This window comes from Solanum tuberosum, unplaced genomic scaffold (genome assembly GCF_000226075.1).
Source record: "Solanum tuberosum cultivar DM 1-3 516 R44 unplaced genomic scaffold, SolTub_3.0 scf00026, whole genome shotgun sequence".
NCBI classification, from domain to species: Eukaryota; Viridiplantae; Streptophyta; class Magnoliopsida; order Solanales; family Solanaceae; genus Solanum; species Solanum tuberosum.
The window spans coordinates 1,597,110-1,610,273 of NW_006238952.1; the positions used below are offsets into that span (position 1 = coordinate 1,597,110).

The 13,164-nt window shown below is 34.4% G+C and overlaps 4 protein-coding genes across 5 annotated transcripts in view; 3 read left to right on the forward strand and 1 right to left on the reverse strand.

Annotated features, from left to right (window-relative positions):
* The window catches only part of LOC102595493 (outer envelope protein 64, chloroplastic), an 8,847-nt gene extending 7,391 nt beyond the window's left edge, over window positions 1-1,456 (forward strand). Inside the window, exons 12-13 of the mRNA XM_006341461.2 lie at window positions 606-675; window positions 991-1,456. Coding sequence (XP_006341523.1) covers window positions 606-675; window positions 991-1,073 — 153 coding nt within the window. The 3' untranslated portion in view covers window positions 1,074-1,456. The remainder of the gene's footprint in view (window positions 1-605; window positions 676-990) is intronic.
* Window positions 1,457-1,741: 285 nt separating this feature from the next.
* On the reverse strand, window positions 1,742-4,852 carry LOC102595818 (uncharacterized). 2 transcript variants are annotated; one of them, XM_006341462.2, is made up of 7 exons: window positions 4,412-4,852; window positions 4,239-4,315; window positions 3,997-4,059; window positions 3,813-3,914; window positions 3,478-3,543; window positions 2,530-2,608; window positions 1,742-2,383 (listed from the first exon to the last, which is right to left on the reverse strand). In XM_006341462.2, the coding sequence occupies exons 1-7, from the start codon at window positions 4,812-4,814 to the stop codon at window positions 1,896-1,898; spliced, it is 1,278 nt and encodes a 425-aa protein (XP_006341524.1). In that variant the 5' UTR covers window positions 4,815-4,852; the 3' UTR covers window positions 1,742-1,895. The 2 variants fall into 2 exon arrangements, with proteins under 2 accessions (XP_006341524.1, XP_015161699.1); XM_015306213.1 differs by having other exon boundaries at window positions 1,742-2,386.
* Window positions 4,853-7,643: 2,791 nt separating this feature from the next.
* Window positions 7,644-10,026, forward strand: LOC102596496 (protein C2-DOMAIN ABA-RELATED 4-like). Its single transcript, XM_006341464.2, has 3 exons — window positions 7,644-7,838; window positions 9,198-9,293; window positions 9,478-10,026. Exons 1-3 carry the CDS (start codon window positions 7,728-7,730, stop codon window positions 9,766-9,768), a joined length of 498 nt encoding a protein of 165 aa, XP_006341526.1. The 5' UTR covers window positions 7,644-7,727; the 3' UTR covers window positions 9,769-10,026.
* Window positions 10,027-12,281: 2,255 nt separating this feature from the next.
* LOC102596160 (protein C2-DOMAIN ABA-RELATED 4-like) overlaps window positions 12,282-13,164 on the forward strand; it is a 5,781-nt gene continuing 4,898 nt past the window's right edge. Inside the window, exon 1 of the mRNA XM_006341463.2 lies at window positions 12,282-12,455. Within this exon, the coding sequence (XP_006341525.1) occupies window positions 12,345-12,455 (111 nt within the window). The 5' untranslated portion in view covers window positions 12,282-12,344. The remainder of the gene's footprint in view (window positions 12,456-13,164) is intronic.

Below are 13,164 nucleotides of genomic sequence, written 5' to 3' on the forward strand. Positions count from 1 at the left end.
AATAGGAGACCTGGTAGGTCTATTAGGCAATGTATAAGATTGAAGGTTTTTGGAAAAGCATGGATATACTCTTTTGGGATTTGTAAAGTTCTGTTAATACAACTGTTTCCTTACTCAAAAAAATTAATGGTGTGGTCTCCTACCTCACCAGCTCCCGTGTGTTTTAGTTTATGTTTCAGTGTCATTCATTGTGACCTGTTCACATTACAGAAAATAACTCAAATTGTTTTCTTATGCCCCGGCGTTTATTAGTGTCGTATGATTGAGTTTCTAGTCTCTTTAGAAATTCTATTACTTTGGTGATCCTGGAAAAGGTTTATGTGAGGTAGAAACAGAGTTAATTATTGGTTGACTTTATCTTTTGGGGGTTTGGGAGATCTGGGAAGAAGGTTTTGGGTACTGTGCTTGAGTTTGAGGAATGAGGTTTATTTGTGGACTTGAGTATTCTGCATTTCATGGTAAAAAGTGATGACTGGCAGAAGCTAGTAATGCTATACAAATGTCTCCTTTTTGAAGCTTGTGATTCTCAATTGCTAGTATCTTGGTCTTGCTACGTTTCATATGCTTTTCTGAGGTGAAACATTCTTGCTGTTTCTTCTCCGCAGAATGTCAAGGCATACTTAAGAAGGGGCACGGCACGAGAAATGCTGGGCTACTACAAAGAGGCAATTGAAGGTGAGTCTCAACAACTTCAGCTGTTAATTCCTATTTCCTTCATGAGCAAACTTTACGGCTGAATCACATCACCTGAGGGACATTTGTGGAAAAAAGTAGTCTAGGATGGTCTGTGAAGGTCTAATTCAACTAGGACTACTTTAATTGGATTCTTAATAAGAAAACATGTGTGAAAGGTTTGGTTGTGCTCGAAGAAAATTGTACCTAGTCATTGGAACAAACGTGTTCTCGGGATCTCATAGATGACCTGTCCATCCTAAAACTACTGTTTGCAGTGTTCTCTAACACTCTAGTTTTCCTTATTATCTTTTGCAGATTTCAGATACGCACTAGTTCTTGAGCCAACAAACAAAAGAGCATCTCTGTCTGCTGACAGGCTGAAGACGACGTTTCCATAGTTCCTTTAGAAGGTAAGCATGTTTAGAATGATTGCTGTGGACCCTTTCTGTGTCGAAGCAGGTCATCTCAGCAGAAATATGATAAATGGAAGATTGAAAATACGAGGAATGAAGGCAAGCGTCAAAATTCTTTCTTTCACGTGGTACTTTGAAGATGAAGAGCGACCCCTTAGATATCGGCTACAGCTTAAAAATATACTAGAGCTTTGATGTCTAGTTCAATTTTGTTAGTAGATATTGCATTCAAATTGTAACTTTTCGAGCTATTACTTCATCGTTCTACATAACCAATTTAATTATTTTTGGAACAAACATTATTTGGAGTACTGAAACCTGAACGTTATAAGGCTTTTGATGTCAATGCACTACTCCCTCTGTACCAATTTTGGCGCAGTATTTGAATAAAAAATGGTTTAAACCAAGTTAATAGATATTTGTGCTGAACGGTAAAACAAAAGGTTTAACATGTGAAATTATTTTTAAAATGGGTGATATTTTCCGGGATAAATTTAAAAGTGTGATACTTATGAATTATGATACATGAATAGGCACATCTGGTGTATTATATAGGATACTGCACAATTCTTGAAACCAAAATTTGACTCTGCGACTTTAGCTGGTTATCATTGCAGTCTCACCACTCACCCAGCAATCGGTACATCAAAATATAGTATAAAGCTCTTCATTATACTTTCCATCTGATGATAATGTCGAAACAGAAGGGACTAGATCACACTTTACAGGAATCTTGAGTTCTACTGTTAGAGTTAATTGGAAATAACATCAACCTAAACAAAAAGCGACCAAACTTTTTTGTATAGTTCATTCATCATCATCCTCACAGGCAAACAGTTCATCAAGTTGATCATCCGTCCATTGAGGCAGTGCCACTTTCGGAGCAATTGGCTGTCTATGATTGTTGACTTCATCAGTAATTGGAATTACTGGATCAATGTGGTTCTTTGTTGGACTCTCTCTTTTGTTCCTCGGAGTGAGAATTCCCTGAGGATTCTCTCCCATTTGCTGATTATTATCTTCATTAAAAGTGCCTCTGTTTCTGACTGTTACAAATCCTTTGGCACTACTCTGTATCTGCTGGAGACATTCTTTTTCATCAACTGAGGTCTTCTTAAGGCCACTGCTGTTGTTGCATATGTAGCTATCTGAAACTTGATTTTCCTTCTCCATTTGAATCTCACTGCGGAAATTTCCACCTGCTGAACACTCTATGGTCCTATCATCTAGGATATCTTCAATTGAAACGTTGTCCGTGATCTGCAGTGCACTAGATTTTCCAGCAGAGGCTAATGCTGCTAAATTTTATGAATAGTTAGCCAGAATACTAGAAACCTTTCTTATAAAATATAAACCAATGATAGTGCAACTGTCTAAGGAAAATCCTCCTAGTATAATGACTTTCCATAGTACATAATAGAAAAGAAATATCAACCCTCACCACTTTCAGGATCACTGTAGTTGACTTCATATGCTGTTAGGCTGTTCACTAATGGAGTTCCACTTTCCTTGCAGAAAACCTGCAGGTAAGGCACTTAAAGATCTTAGGAGGATATTCAACGCTTTATCAATTATGATACACGATTGACAAGCTTTTATAGCATTCTTCTGTTCTTATAGAATTTTGAAGCTTATGTGGTACCTAGTGGAAGTGCATATGACGCTAAGTGCTCACTGTAGAATATCAAATTAGAGGGTACAAGACAAAGAACACCAACTTCCAGTAGTTTTCATCTAATGGCCTTATGGGTAAGTGAAGATCTAAAACTCTTGCATATAATTCCTTTGCCAATTGCAGATATTTTATATTGAGCTATTGTAGTATCTAAGAGGAAAGAAGAGAGAGGGAGAGAGAACTAGAGAATGGTAACTCAGGATGAAGGAAGATATACCCATACATACTGACAGAACCATGTCTCAGGCAACTATAAATCCATTACATGGACAAAGTAACATAACCACATAAGCAGAGAATTCAGGCACACAGATGTATGGAGATTAGAAACAAATATATGGTGATAATATCATTGATCTGATAGTCCTCGGAACAGACTTCCGCCAAATCCATTTCTATATCTACTGTCTCCAATTATGCGAGTTGCACTAAGAAGAAATGAGGTTAATTGACATTGATAACATACAGCTTTTCAGTGTTTGTTTAATTGGTGCTTCTAATTGAAGCTTCATGACCAAATGCAAAAGCATTCCTAATGGAATCATGTTTTTCATCTGTAGAACACAACTTTTGACTTAGAACTAAAGTAATCTCAGTTTTGCAGTTAGCACAAAATTACATAAAGGGGAAGAAGTGTATGGTGTAATGATTTCTGTTCCATAATAGTAAGCTAAGCATGTGACTTATCAAAAAATAATAGGCTAGCATCCGCACCTTTGTCAGGTTCGCGAGTGTTATGTTAAGATAATATGCTGAGCTTGAAGAGCAAAACACTGCAACCTGGATTCCAAAATTAGGTCAGCTGTTTTTAAGTAATGTGAAAATATTACACATCAATTATGTTTCAGAGATCTCTGAAGATATAACAGGGAGAAGACAAGTGAGATATCATAATGTGGGAAGGACCTTCCACCTTCAACCAAGAGATTGAGGCTTCGTTTCAAAGGGATCCAAGTAGGAAAAGGGCCACTGTTGACTCCTGGGAAGAGGAGTTGAGAGGTTGGTTTGAACTTATCAAAGAAAGAAAGAAAAATTGTAACAGGAAGAACCTTTTGCAGTATCAAAACTGCGCCAATGCAAATGTCCTTTCCATGCTGACTTTCACCAAGTACTTTGTGATGAATGCTAGCACCAATTGAGCCTGTAGGATCCTAAATTAGGAACTAATCAAATCAGTTGCAACTTGCAAACTTGTTTTCACTGATATCAACATTATACTCAAAAGAACTATACCTTCAAAGTCACCATCAGACCACCAAGACCATTCTGTGTGCAAGACTTAACAACTGCCACAACCTATGAAAACAATAATTGCCAGGAGTAAGGCTATTGCAGAAATTTTCGTAGTGATACAGTCCAGGCCTCCAGGGCCTAGTAATTCAACTATTGTCCTATTTCTTTCTGGAAAATAGCATTGCTGTGTTCACTTTTCCAATCCTTGTTCCATAAACCCAGTAGGAAAAATGTGAAAATACCTGATCGACCCTAGCAGCTTCTAGGCATTTATTGACAGAGCTCAATGGCGTACATGGAATTTTCCCGTTCTCCGCACCTGAATAAACATACATGTATACCTAATCCATAAATAACAATAATACGAAATGATAGTACTACCTCCAAGTAAAGACTAAAACCCTAAATTACATACCAACAAACTCAAGAGCGCAAAGCCATGGATTGGATTGGAAATCGTAGTCGAACTCCGTAGAGTTTTCGACGGCTCTCCTAATATACTCTTGCGTAGGTATCGGATTGTCTCTTTGAGATGAAATGGAACTATGACATTGACGATCGTGAGTTCGTTGGAGCATGGCAGCTTGTACGGCACCTGCCGGCCCGGGAATGAGGCGTTGAGGCGGCGATTGTAACTGATTATGAGAACTTTCTAGTTGTGAGGATTCTGGAGTTCGAGAAGGCGGCGTGAGAAGCGCCGGAGAAGATGAAGTGGCAGTAGATGTGGAGGGATTAGGGTTTTGGTGGAGCTGCTTACAAGGGCGAAGAAGAGAGTGGAGATCGGAATCGTCTACATCCAGTGCTTCCCATTGCTCCATCTTTGCAGCGTGATCTTTTTGGAGGGAAAATCTGTAGAGGCCTGCGGGATGGGTTTTCTTGAATTTAGATTTGGACTTGGGCCCATTGAACTGAAATAGTCTAATAGGCCCGGTGAAGGACAGCCCAATAGGCTATAGCTGTTGCAGGTCAATCCATGAAAAACTTTATTATACGTCGAAAATGATCAAATATGCCCTTAAATTATATAAAATGAACAAAAATATCTTTTGTTTGTAATTTGGTCTATAAATGCCCTTGACGTTAATATTTTGATTCAAAAATGCTCTTGCTATTGATAGTTTGGTCCAAAAATGTCGTTATTCTTCCTAAATGGGTCAAAAATGTCATTTTTCTAATAAATATATTATTTCTTTTCTTTTGAAACACATCTTGTTCGTGATAAAATATTGCTTTTAAAGAATCATATTATTGTTTTCATTCTTTTAAAATCACTTTAACTAATAAAAATGTATGATATAGTTTTTTCTTCTTCTTAATCTTATTTTATCAATTAAAATAGAATAACTTCATGTACAATTTAACGGATAATATATGCCATATATATATAAGATTATAGTAAATTTATAATTAATTTTTATATAGATAATGATAAAACACAATCATAATAAAATAAGAAATATTTTTGATTTTTTAATTTTTTTTTTCAAATTCAAGTAGGATAAACATTTGCTAATAAAAAATTATTAGGTAAAGAATGTGTTCAGAAAAAAAAAAACATATGTAATTGGAAAAATGACATTTTGAACCATTAAGTAACAATAAAGGTACTTTTGGATCAAAATATTGACGACATGGACATTTTTGGACCAAGCTATAAATGGAGAAATTTTGTATTCATTTCACATAGTTTAAGAGCATTTTTGAACCCTTTATGTTATGTGTCTCACATGACTAACACCCAAGTAAGATGTGGGTTCACTTTTTGAGAGATAAAAAAGATGTCTCATATAAATAATGTTAGTTATGTGTGACACATAATGAGTAATTATATTGATAAGGAAAACTAGACAATAATATTGTTCGACTGCTTGCCAATCATCTACCTTAATTTTCGATATTCATATCCTCCTATCTAGTGTCATATCCTTACAATTGTGTCATGTCTTGTGTAATCACCTCCCTCGAATACTTTTTTGGTCTACTTCTCCTTAGACCCATCATTATTTGTACAAAACAGTTTGAAGCACTCGGGGTGGAGAAAGAATTAGAGTTAGTTGATTCTAATCCTACGAAAGAGTAAACTTTAATCCGAGTCGATGCTGATACTAATATACAATCTCTTAGCATGCCAATTGAAGGATGTAGAATGTTATGACTCCAACATTATATATCTCTAATCCTGAAGTAGCTCAAATTATTCAAGAAAGTCAGGTTGCCATGTTGCTCAAATCTAATTCAGCGATCAAGCCACCTATAGTCATATTGAACACCTATGCTCATGAGGTTTCTTCTCAAAATTTGGATTCATTTGATAAACATCAAGGTAAATTTGGGCAACTCTTATGCTCCACAAGGAATGATAAAGTTTCGGTGAAAGGTATGTGACCACTCTCTCAAGCTAATTTCACAAGTGATTTGATTATTTCAAAAGAAAAGTAGGGGGAGATGAACACTCATAGGTAGACTGATTTAATTGATAAAGAAGAGCATGTTTCACATGTTATTTTAAATAAAAAATTAAGTCCACAAGCTTTGGAATTTGTACCTAAAAGTACAATTACAAAAAGAAAATGAACAAGAGGCCTTAGCATTAGGACTTAGTCCAATTGAGGCTTATGCTATTGATTTGGGCAATAATTTTTTTTATGAAGATGGGGAAGATAATATGTTGGCCATATGCTTTGATAAAGTGGCTAGGGATGGGATATCGCACTGAGGCATCAAAGAAGTGGAAGGAACAAAAGGAAGACACATGGAAGGAAGCACAGTTGGGATGATAAAGTGACAAAAGTTTGTTCCAAGACACCTACCGATGCGACTGCCAAAGCAGAATCATATGACAATGTCAATAGCTTCAAAAAAATCCAAAAAATCTAAGAAAAATGATTAACTATGTTGGACAGATTTGAAGAAGAAGACACGAGGAAAATACTTAGGTTACTTTAGATGGGCTATCTATCATTTTTATTTCACACATTTGTAAAAGTAAATTTGAGGTTGAAACTCAACTTTCTTCTTGGAATTTATATTTATGCATTATTTAAGCATTTTCATCTGTAATATCATCATAGAGTGTATAGCAAACTATGCGATTATAATAAAATACCTAGTCCTCTCTAGTTCATGCTTGTTAATTAGTAGAGGTTCGTTACCTCATTAGAATTGACAAGGTAAGACCTAATCCCCTTTGCTTGTACATAATTTTATTGAGGTTTTTTATTTTAATAAAAAAACTACAGGACGCTCTGTCTAATGATATAAATTCACAAAAAAATGATCAATTTCTCACACCTCCTCACTGGACATCTACGCAACTTCTCTTTACATGCTTGATCATCTCAATCTTATCTTTCTTATTTTATCTACCATGAAGATTGCTTTCACCTTATCCTAATTTTCTTTATTTTTAATCTTAAACTCTCCTAATATGTCCACCGGTGACTAGATTTATGAAAATGATTGGCACGTTTTCAATTAAAGAGAATTCCACGTGGTTCGCCATTAGTGGCGGGCCTCACATCAAATACCAAATTGAAACACCAATCACATTAAAAATATTGTGCAAAGTAGTGGTGGCAAAACAACAGAATAAATAAATACTCGTGGGTCCTATGTGGAAAAGTCAAAAACATTGCGTACTCGTTATGACACGTAGTTATCAAAGAAAAAATCAATTTAGCAATAATAATTTCGTTTTTTAATTGCATATTTCTGAACATCGGCAAGCAGCAATGGAGAATCTCTTAGGTCTTCTGAGAATTCGAGTCAAGAAAGGTGTAAATCTCGCCGTTCGTGATGTTCGCAGCAGCGATACATATGTTGTTGTCCAGATGGCTAAACAGGTCCCAATTCCACTCATTTTTTCAACTGTTCCATACTCTCTCTTTTTTTATCGGATTTTTGGTCTATTACTTTGATTTTAATGCTTGATCATTTATGGAAGAATTTTCAAATTTCATGTCAAGAAAGTTACATTTAAGTTTATTACCCACTGCCTGTAATTTTATTTTCTAGAATTTATGCATCTGGGTTTATAATCAGTTTGCTTGACATCTGAAGGATGATATATGTGGAAATTATACCAAAAAGCTATCATCTTTTCGTGGAAATTCTGGTTACGATCGTATTTTTTTGGGAAGTATTCTAAGTCAAAATGATTATCTCCTGTAGTTAGTATTTTTTTTCAGATGTCTTTTTAAGTTTGGACTTTCAAAATGGGGCTGCGGAAGGAGTGTTAAAGTTTCTTTATTTTAAACAGTTCTATCATATTTTTGTGGAAAAGGAATAACCTTTTAGTAGTATACTAAGGAGGCATTGTAAGGTGTGCTGTTGTAATTCTTGTCTTGCCAAGGTTCCTGTATTTCGGTGTTCTATGTGTTGAGTCTGGAGCTACAAACCTTTTTGGCTGATGCAGATTTGTGAAGTTTACACCATGATAAGTACTAGCTTCTTGGAGCTTGACCTTCCAGGTTCTGAAAAGTATATTAATAGGGTAGAATGGGTTGTGTGCGTGTGTGTTTGAGGCAGGGGAGGAGCCAGGTAGGTCCGACTTCCGAGGGGTTCATCTTTGACAGAAAATAAATGCAAAGTTAAAGTTACTTTTAGTTATATATCGTAAATGTTAAACCCTATTCGGTGAAAATCATTAGCGATAAATTTTAAGATATCCTCCTCAAAGTTTACAAAAAGAGCAGCATTTTTGTTACCTGTTTCATGTACTAAATTAAGTTATAAGATGACAATGCTTTTATTACTCTCTTACTTGTAATATCAGTTTTTTTTGCCGTAATGCATGACTCAATTGGTAATTTGAGCCTTAGTTGCACGGACTCTTCACTTTTGATGCCGCACCCGTCTCAAATTCTCCGAAAATACACTACTTTTAGCAAATTCGACACGCACCCGTTGGCATTTTTGAAGAGTCCAAGCAACATAGCTGAGTTTGAGCTTCCCAAGCCAGGGAGTGAAATGACAATTACTATCTTATAACTAGCAGAAGAAATAACATAAGGACTCGAATACTTGGATTTTCTTTACGCTCAATGCTCTGATTACTGTGTTATTTTGTTATTAACTGCATGGTGGATGGGAAGCCACAGATTTGAAATGTGTTGTAAATTCTGAGTTCTTCCTATTATCAGTATATTATTAATTGCTCTCAGACAGTTTTTTGACTCGCCTGTTTTTCAACTTGAATGCAGAAATTGAAGACCCGAGTTATAAGAAAGGATGTTAATCCTGAATGGAATGAAGATTTAACTCTTTCTGTTGCAGATCCCAATCTTCCTGTTATGCTGGTAAAGTTTCTTGTTTGCTGGTTATCATATAAAGATAAGACCCTATCTGTTTTGCAGAAAACATAACCGTTTCTTGCTAATGATCACTTGCTGGGTGCTTTGATCAAATGTTCCTACATAAAACTATACACTTTCCAGTGTTTGTATTTCTTGTTTATGTTTTCTTCTTTCTGCCTGTTTCCAGACTGTCTTTGATCACGATTCGTTCAGCAATGATGACAAAATGGGAGATACAGAATTTGACATCAAACCATTAATAGAGGCTCTGAAGATGAACTTAAGTGGCCTCCCAGATGGCACCATTATAACAAGAATACAACCGAGCCGATCTAACTGCCTGTCTGAAGAGTCTAATGTTGTATGGAAAGATGGCCAGGTTGTGCAAAATATGTGCCTAAGATTGAGAAATGTGGAATGTGGAGAAGTCGAACTTCAACTTCAGTGGATCAACATTCCTGGTTCGAAGGGTTTATAGAATACAGCGTGTGTGTATATATATATGGTTGCAGTTAGCTGGCTAGCTGCAGTGTAAGAACTGGTTTGTGCTCTCACAACTGATCTCTAGTTGTAATAAATGGAGTTTGTAATATAGAAGTTCAATTAAGAACTACCTATGCACACTGTACCAATATGTTGGGCAAGGTTTCTAGCTTACCGAATATTTGGTTTGAATAACACTGTAACTCAAGTGCACACTTTTGTGTGTATATTATGGTACTACTCCTCCATCTCATTTTATATGTGGCAATCTTTTGTTTTTATTTCGTCCAAAAATATGTCAACCTACTATGATTAGAAATAATTTTACTTTAAAATATTTTTTTTACTCTTAATGAAATGATTTTCAACCACACAAATATCTAAGAATTGTTTTAAATCACAAATATCAAAAGGTTTTCTTTTTTTCTTAAATATCGTATCAAATTAAATGGTGCTAACTAAAATAAAATGAGACGGAGGGTGTATTTAATATTTTGCATGCTAACTCACATACCTATAAATCACTTTTAAAAAAATTCAATTGTACCATTTTTCGGGTAAACACTATCCTTACTTTTCTTCTGTTTATATTGCTTTAAGATTTGAAATACCATTGATCGGAATTGGATGCTTAATTCGACTTCATTAAAGATAAAGTAATCACTGATAGAGATGTTCAAAGTTAAATCGGAATCAATAATTAATTGAAAATAGTTATTGGCTTATTAGTTTAGCGGATCTGTAATGGTTCTAATTTTTTTTGTTTATCAGGTGATTGACTTTCAAGGTTTTGAGATTTTTTTTTAACGGGTTAATCGATAATTTGATAGAAAATTAATAAATTATATTTATATTATTCGGTATATAGAGTCCTCGACTTATGACTTAGTTTATATTTTTATTTCTAATTTTCTCAAACTCTCGATTATTCTACTTGGTGTATGTTTTTGAACAAAATACAATCTGTCAACTAATATGCAAGGTTTATTTGATTTGTCACCTTATTTCAATGTTTTTTTTTGTATATGAAATTTTAACGGCTAAAACGATAATCAAACTCAATAATTAATAATTAAATTGATAACAATCATAACTGATATCAATATCTTAATAGTTCTATAACGTAATGATATAAATCGAACCGATATCGGTATGGTTGGCCATCGGTGACAGGCCTCACATTAACCAAATTGAAACACTATACACATCCAACAATGTGCAAAGTAGTGGTAGCCCTGTGCAATACTAGAATCAATTGACAAATCCCTTACAATACACTCGAATCTCAATTATTTTGCCCAACAATAATTTCATTTTAAATTGCATCTTTCTGAAATTGTCTCTTTCATACTTTTGATTAATATTGTAATTATTAGGATTCTTTTTTATTGATTATCAAACATTTTTTGTATTCTTCTCCAATAAATTGACTTGTTATATGATAATTCGTTTTCTTCTTCTCTATTTTTTCTTTTTTTTTTAAAAAGATGTTGCCTTTGTAGATTTTGACAAGAAAGAGTTTATTTGACTTGGTGTACGTGGGAGGTTGTAAGGGAAAATTCAACTAAGTCATAGTTGCTACCAAATAATATGAACTCTCACATATCATATTACTTTATTTAAGCTAATCGAAAATTAATACTCCATTATATGAAAAATAAAGAAAGCATAAAATTACAAGTATTGATAAGATTAAAAAATAACTATATTTATCAGAGGCAAGTAGCATATTTTAAGAATAAAATGAGAGAAGTTATTTGATATAATTTGATTATATCCTCCAACAATATATAGGCCGTATCAATTTGTGAACGTAAAGCTATACCAAGGACTACATTAAAGATAACAAAATAGATATACTTGTAATTACTTTTAATTAATACGGATTTATCTAAAGATAGGTTACAACTCATTTCACAGATTTGATAGGAGTCAAACTTCATTTTGATTCAAAATATACATTAGATTACATCAAAAACAGAAACTCAACTTCAAGTGAGAACTCCGTTAAAATAAAATATTTGTAATTTTTATTTAACATCATAATAATCAAATGAGTTGAGCTTAAATGAATGTGTAAATTTATATAGTAGATCTCAGCTTGTGATAGATTGAGAAGTAGAGTCGTTTGGTAGCTATTTACAAAGGTAATTGTATTAATTTATGACACAAGTTTATAATGTTTGATAACTAGTTAGGAAATAAGTTATCCGTATATAAAATCTATAAGCTTGATTAATAATTTTAAAAGTCACATAATCTAATACCCACATAATTCCAAATAGTTATCAAACGATCCTAATTTTTGTGTAGAATTAAAAAGTATCAATAATTATGTATTGAAAGACATTACGATACATTTGATATATGTTTAATTTAACATCGCGAGATTCAAATTTTATTTTTAAAAATTTCGTATCAGATTAAAATACAATAAATAAATTAAAACGGATGGAGTAATGTTTTTATTTTTAGTTAAAGGGGTCAAAAGAAAAATTAGGAGAAATAATGTTGAAAGAGTAGCAGCTTTAATTGCCAACAACTTCAGCAAGCAGCCACCAAAAGTTTCAAATGGAAAATCTTTTGGGGCTTCTCAGAGTACGAGTCAAAAGAGGCATCAATCTCGCTGTTCGTGATGTTCGCAGCAGCGATCCCTACGTTGTCGTCAAGATGGCTAAACAGGTCCCAATTCCACTAATTCATCTTCTTTTTTTTACTGTTTCCTATTTTTTTTATCGAATTTTTGGTTGAGTTTTTCGTCTGCTACTGTGATTTTTACGTTTGATAGCTGCTGATATAATCATTTATGGAGGAATTTTCAAATTTCATGTAACGAAAGTTATTAAGTCTTGAGCATTGATCACCCAATGGCTGTAATTTTCTTTTCTAGAATTTATGCATCTGGGTTTATAATTGTCACGATCCGATTTCTCGAATCATGATGACACCTACTATACCCTACCAATAGGTAAGCCAATCCGAAACCCAGAACATCAAGCAATGAGTGCAAGGGTAGAAACTAGCGGAAACAATAAACTAAGCAAGGACAACAAGGCGGAAGCAAACCAAAATAAATATATACAGAAATCCCTCCCAAAACCTGGAAGTCACTAGTACAGAGTTATCTAATAAAGAGTACAAGTCCCAAAAGTGAACCACAACAGAGCGTGTTTCAAAAGCAACAAGACTAGCCAAACCAAAAGAAGGAGGCAGAACAAACCCAAAACGCCAAGTGCTCGCCCTCGTCTCCGAGTCACAACTACAAAAGAAGGCTGGAACTACTCACCGTTGATAACTGGTACTGGGACCTGCATCACGAAATAGATGCAGAGCATAGCATGAGTACCAACACAACAGGTACTTAGTAGGCATCATAGGCCGACTGAGCAAA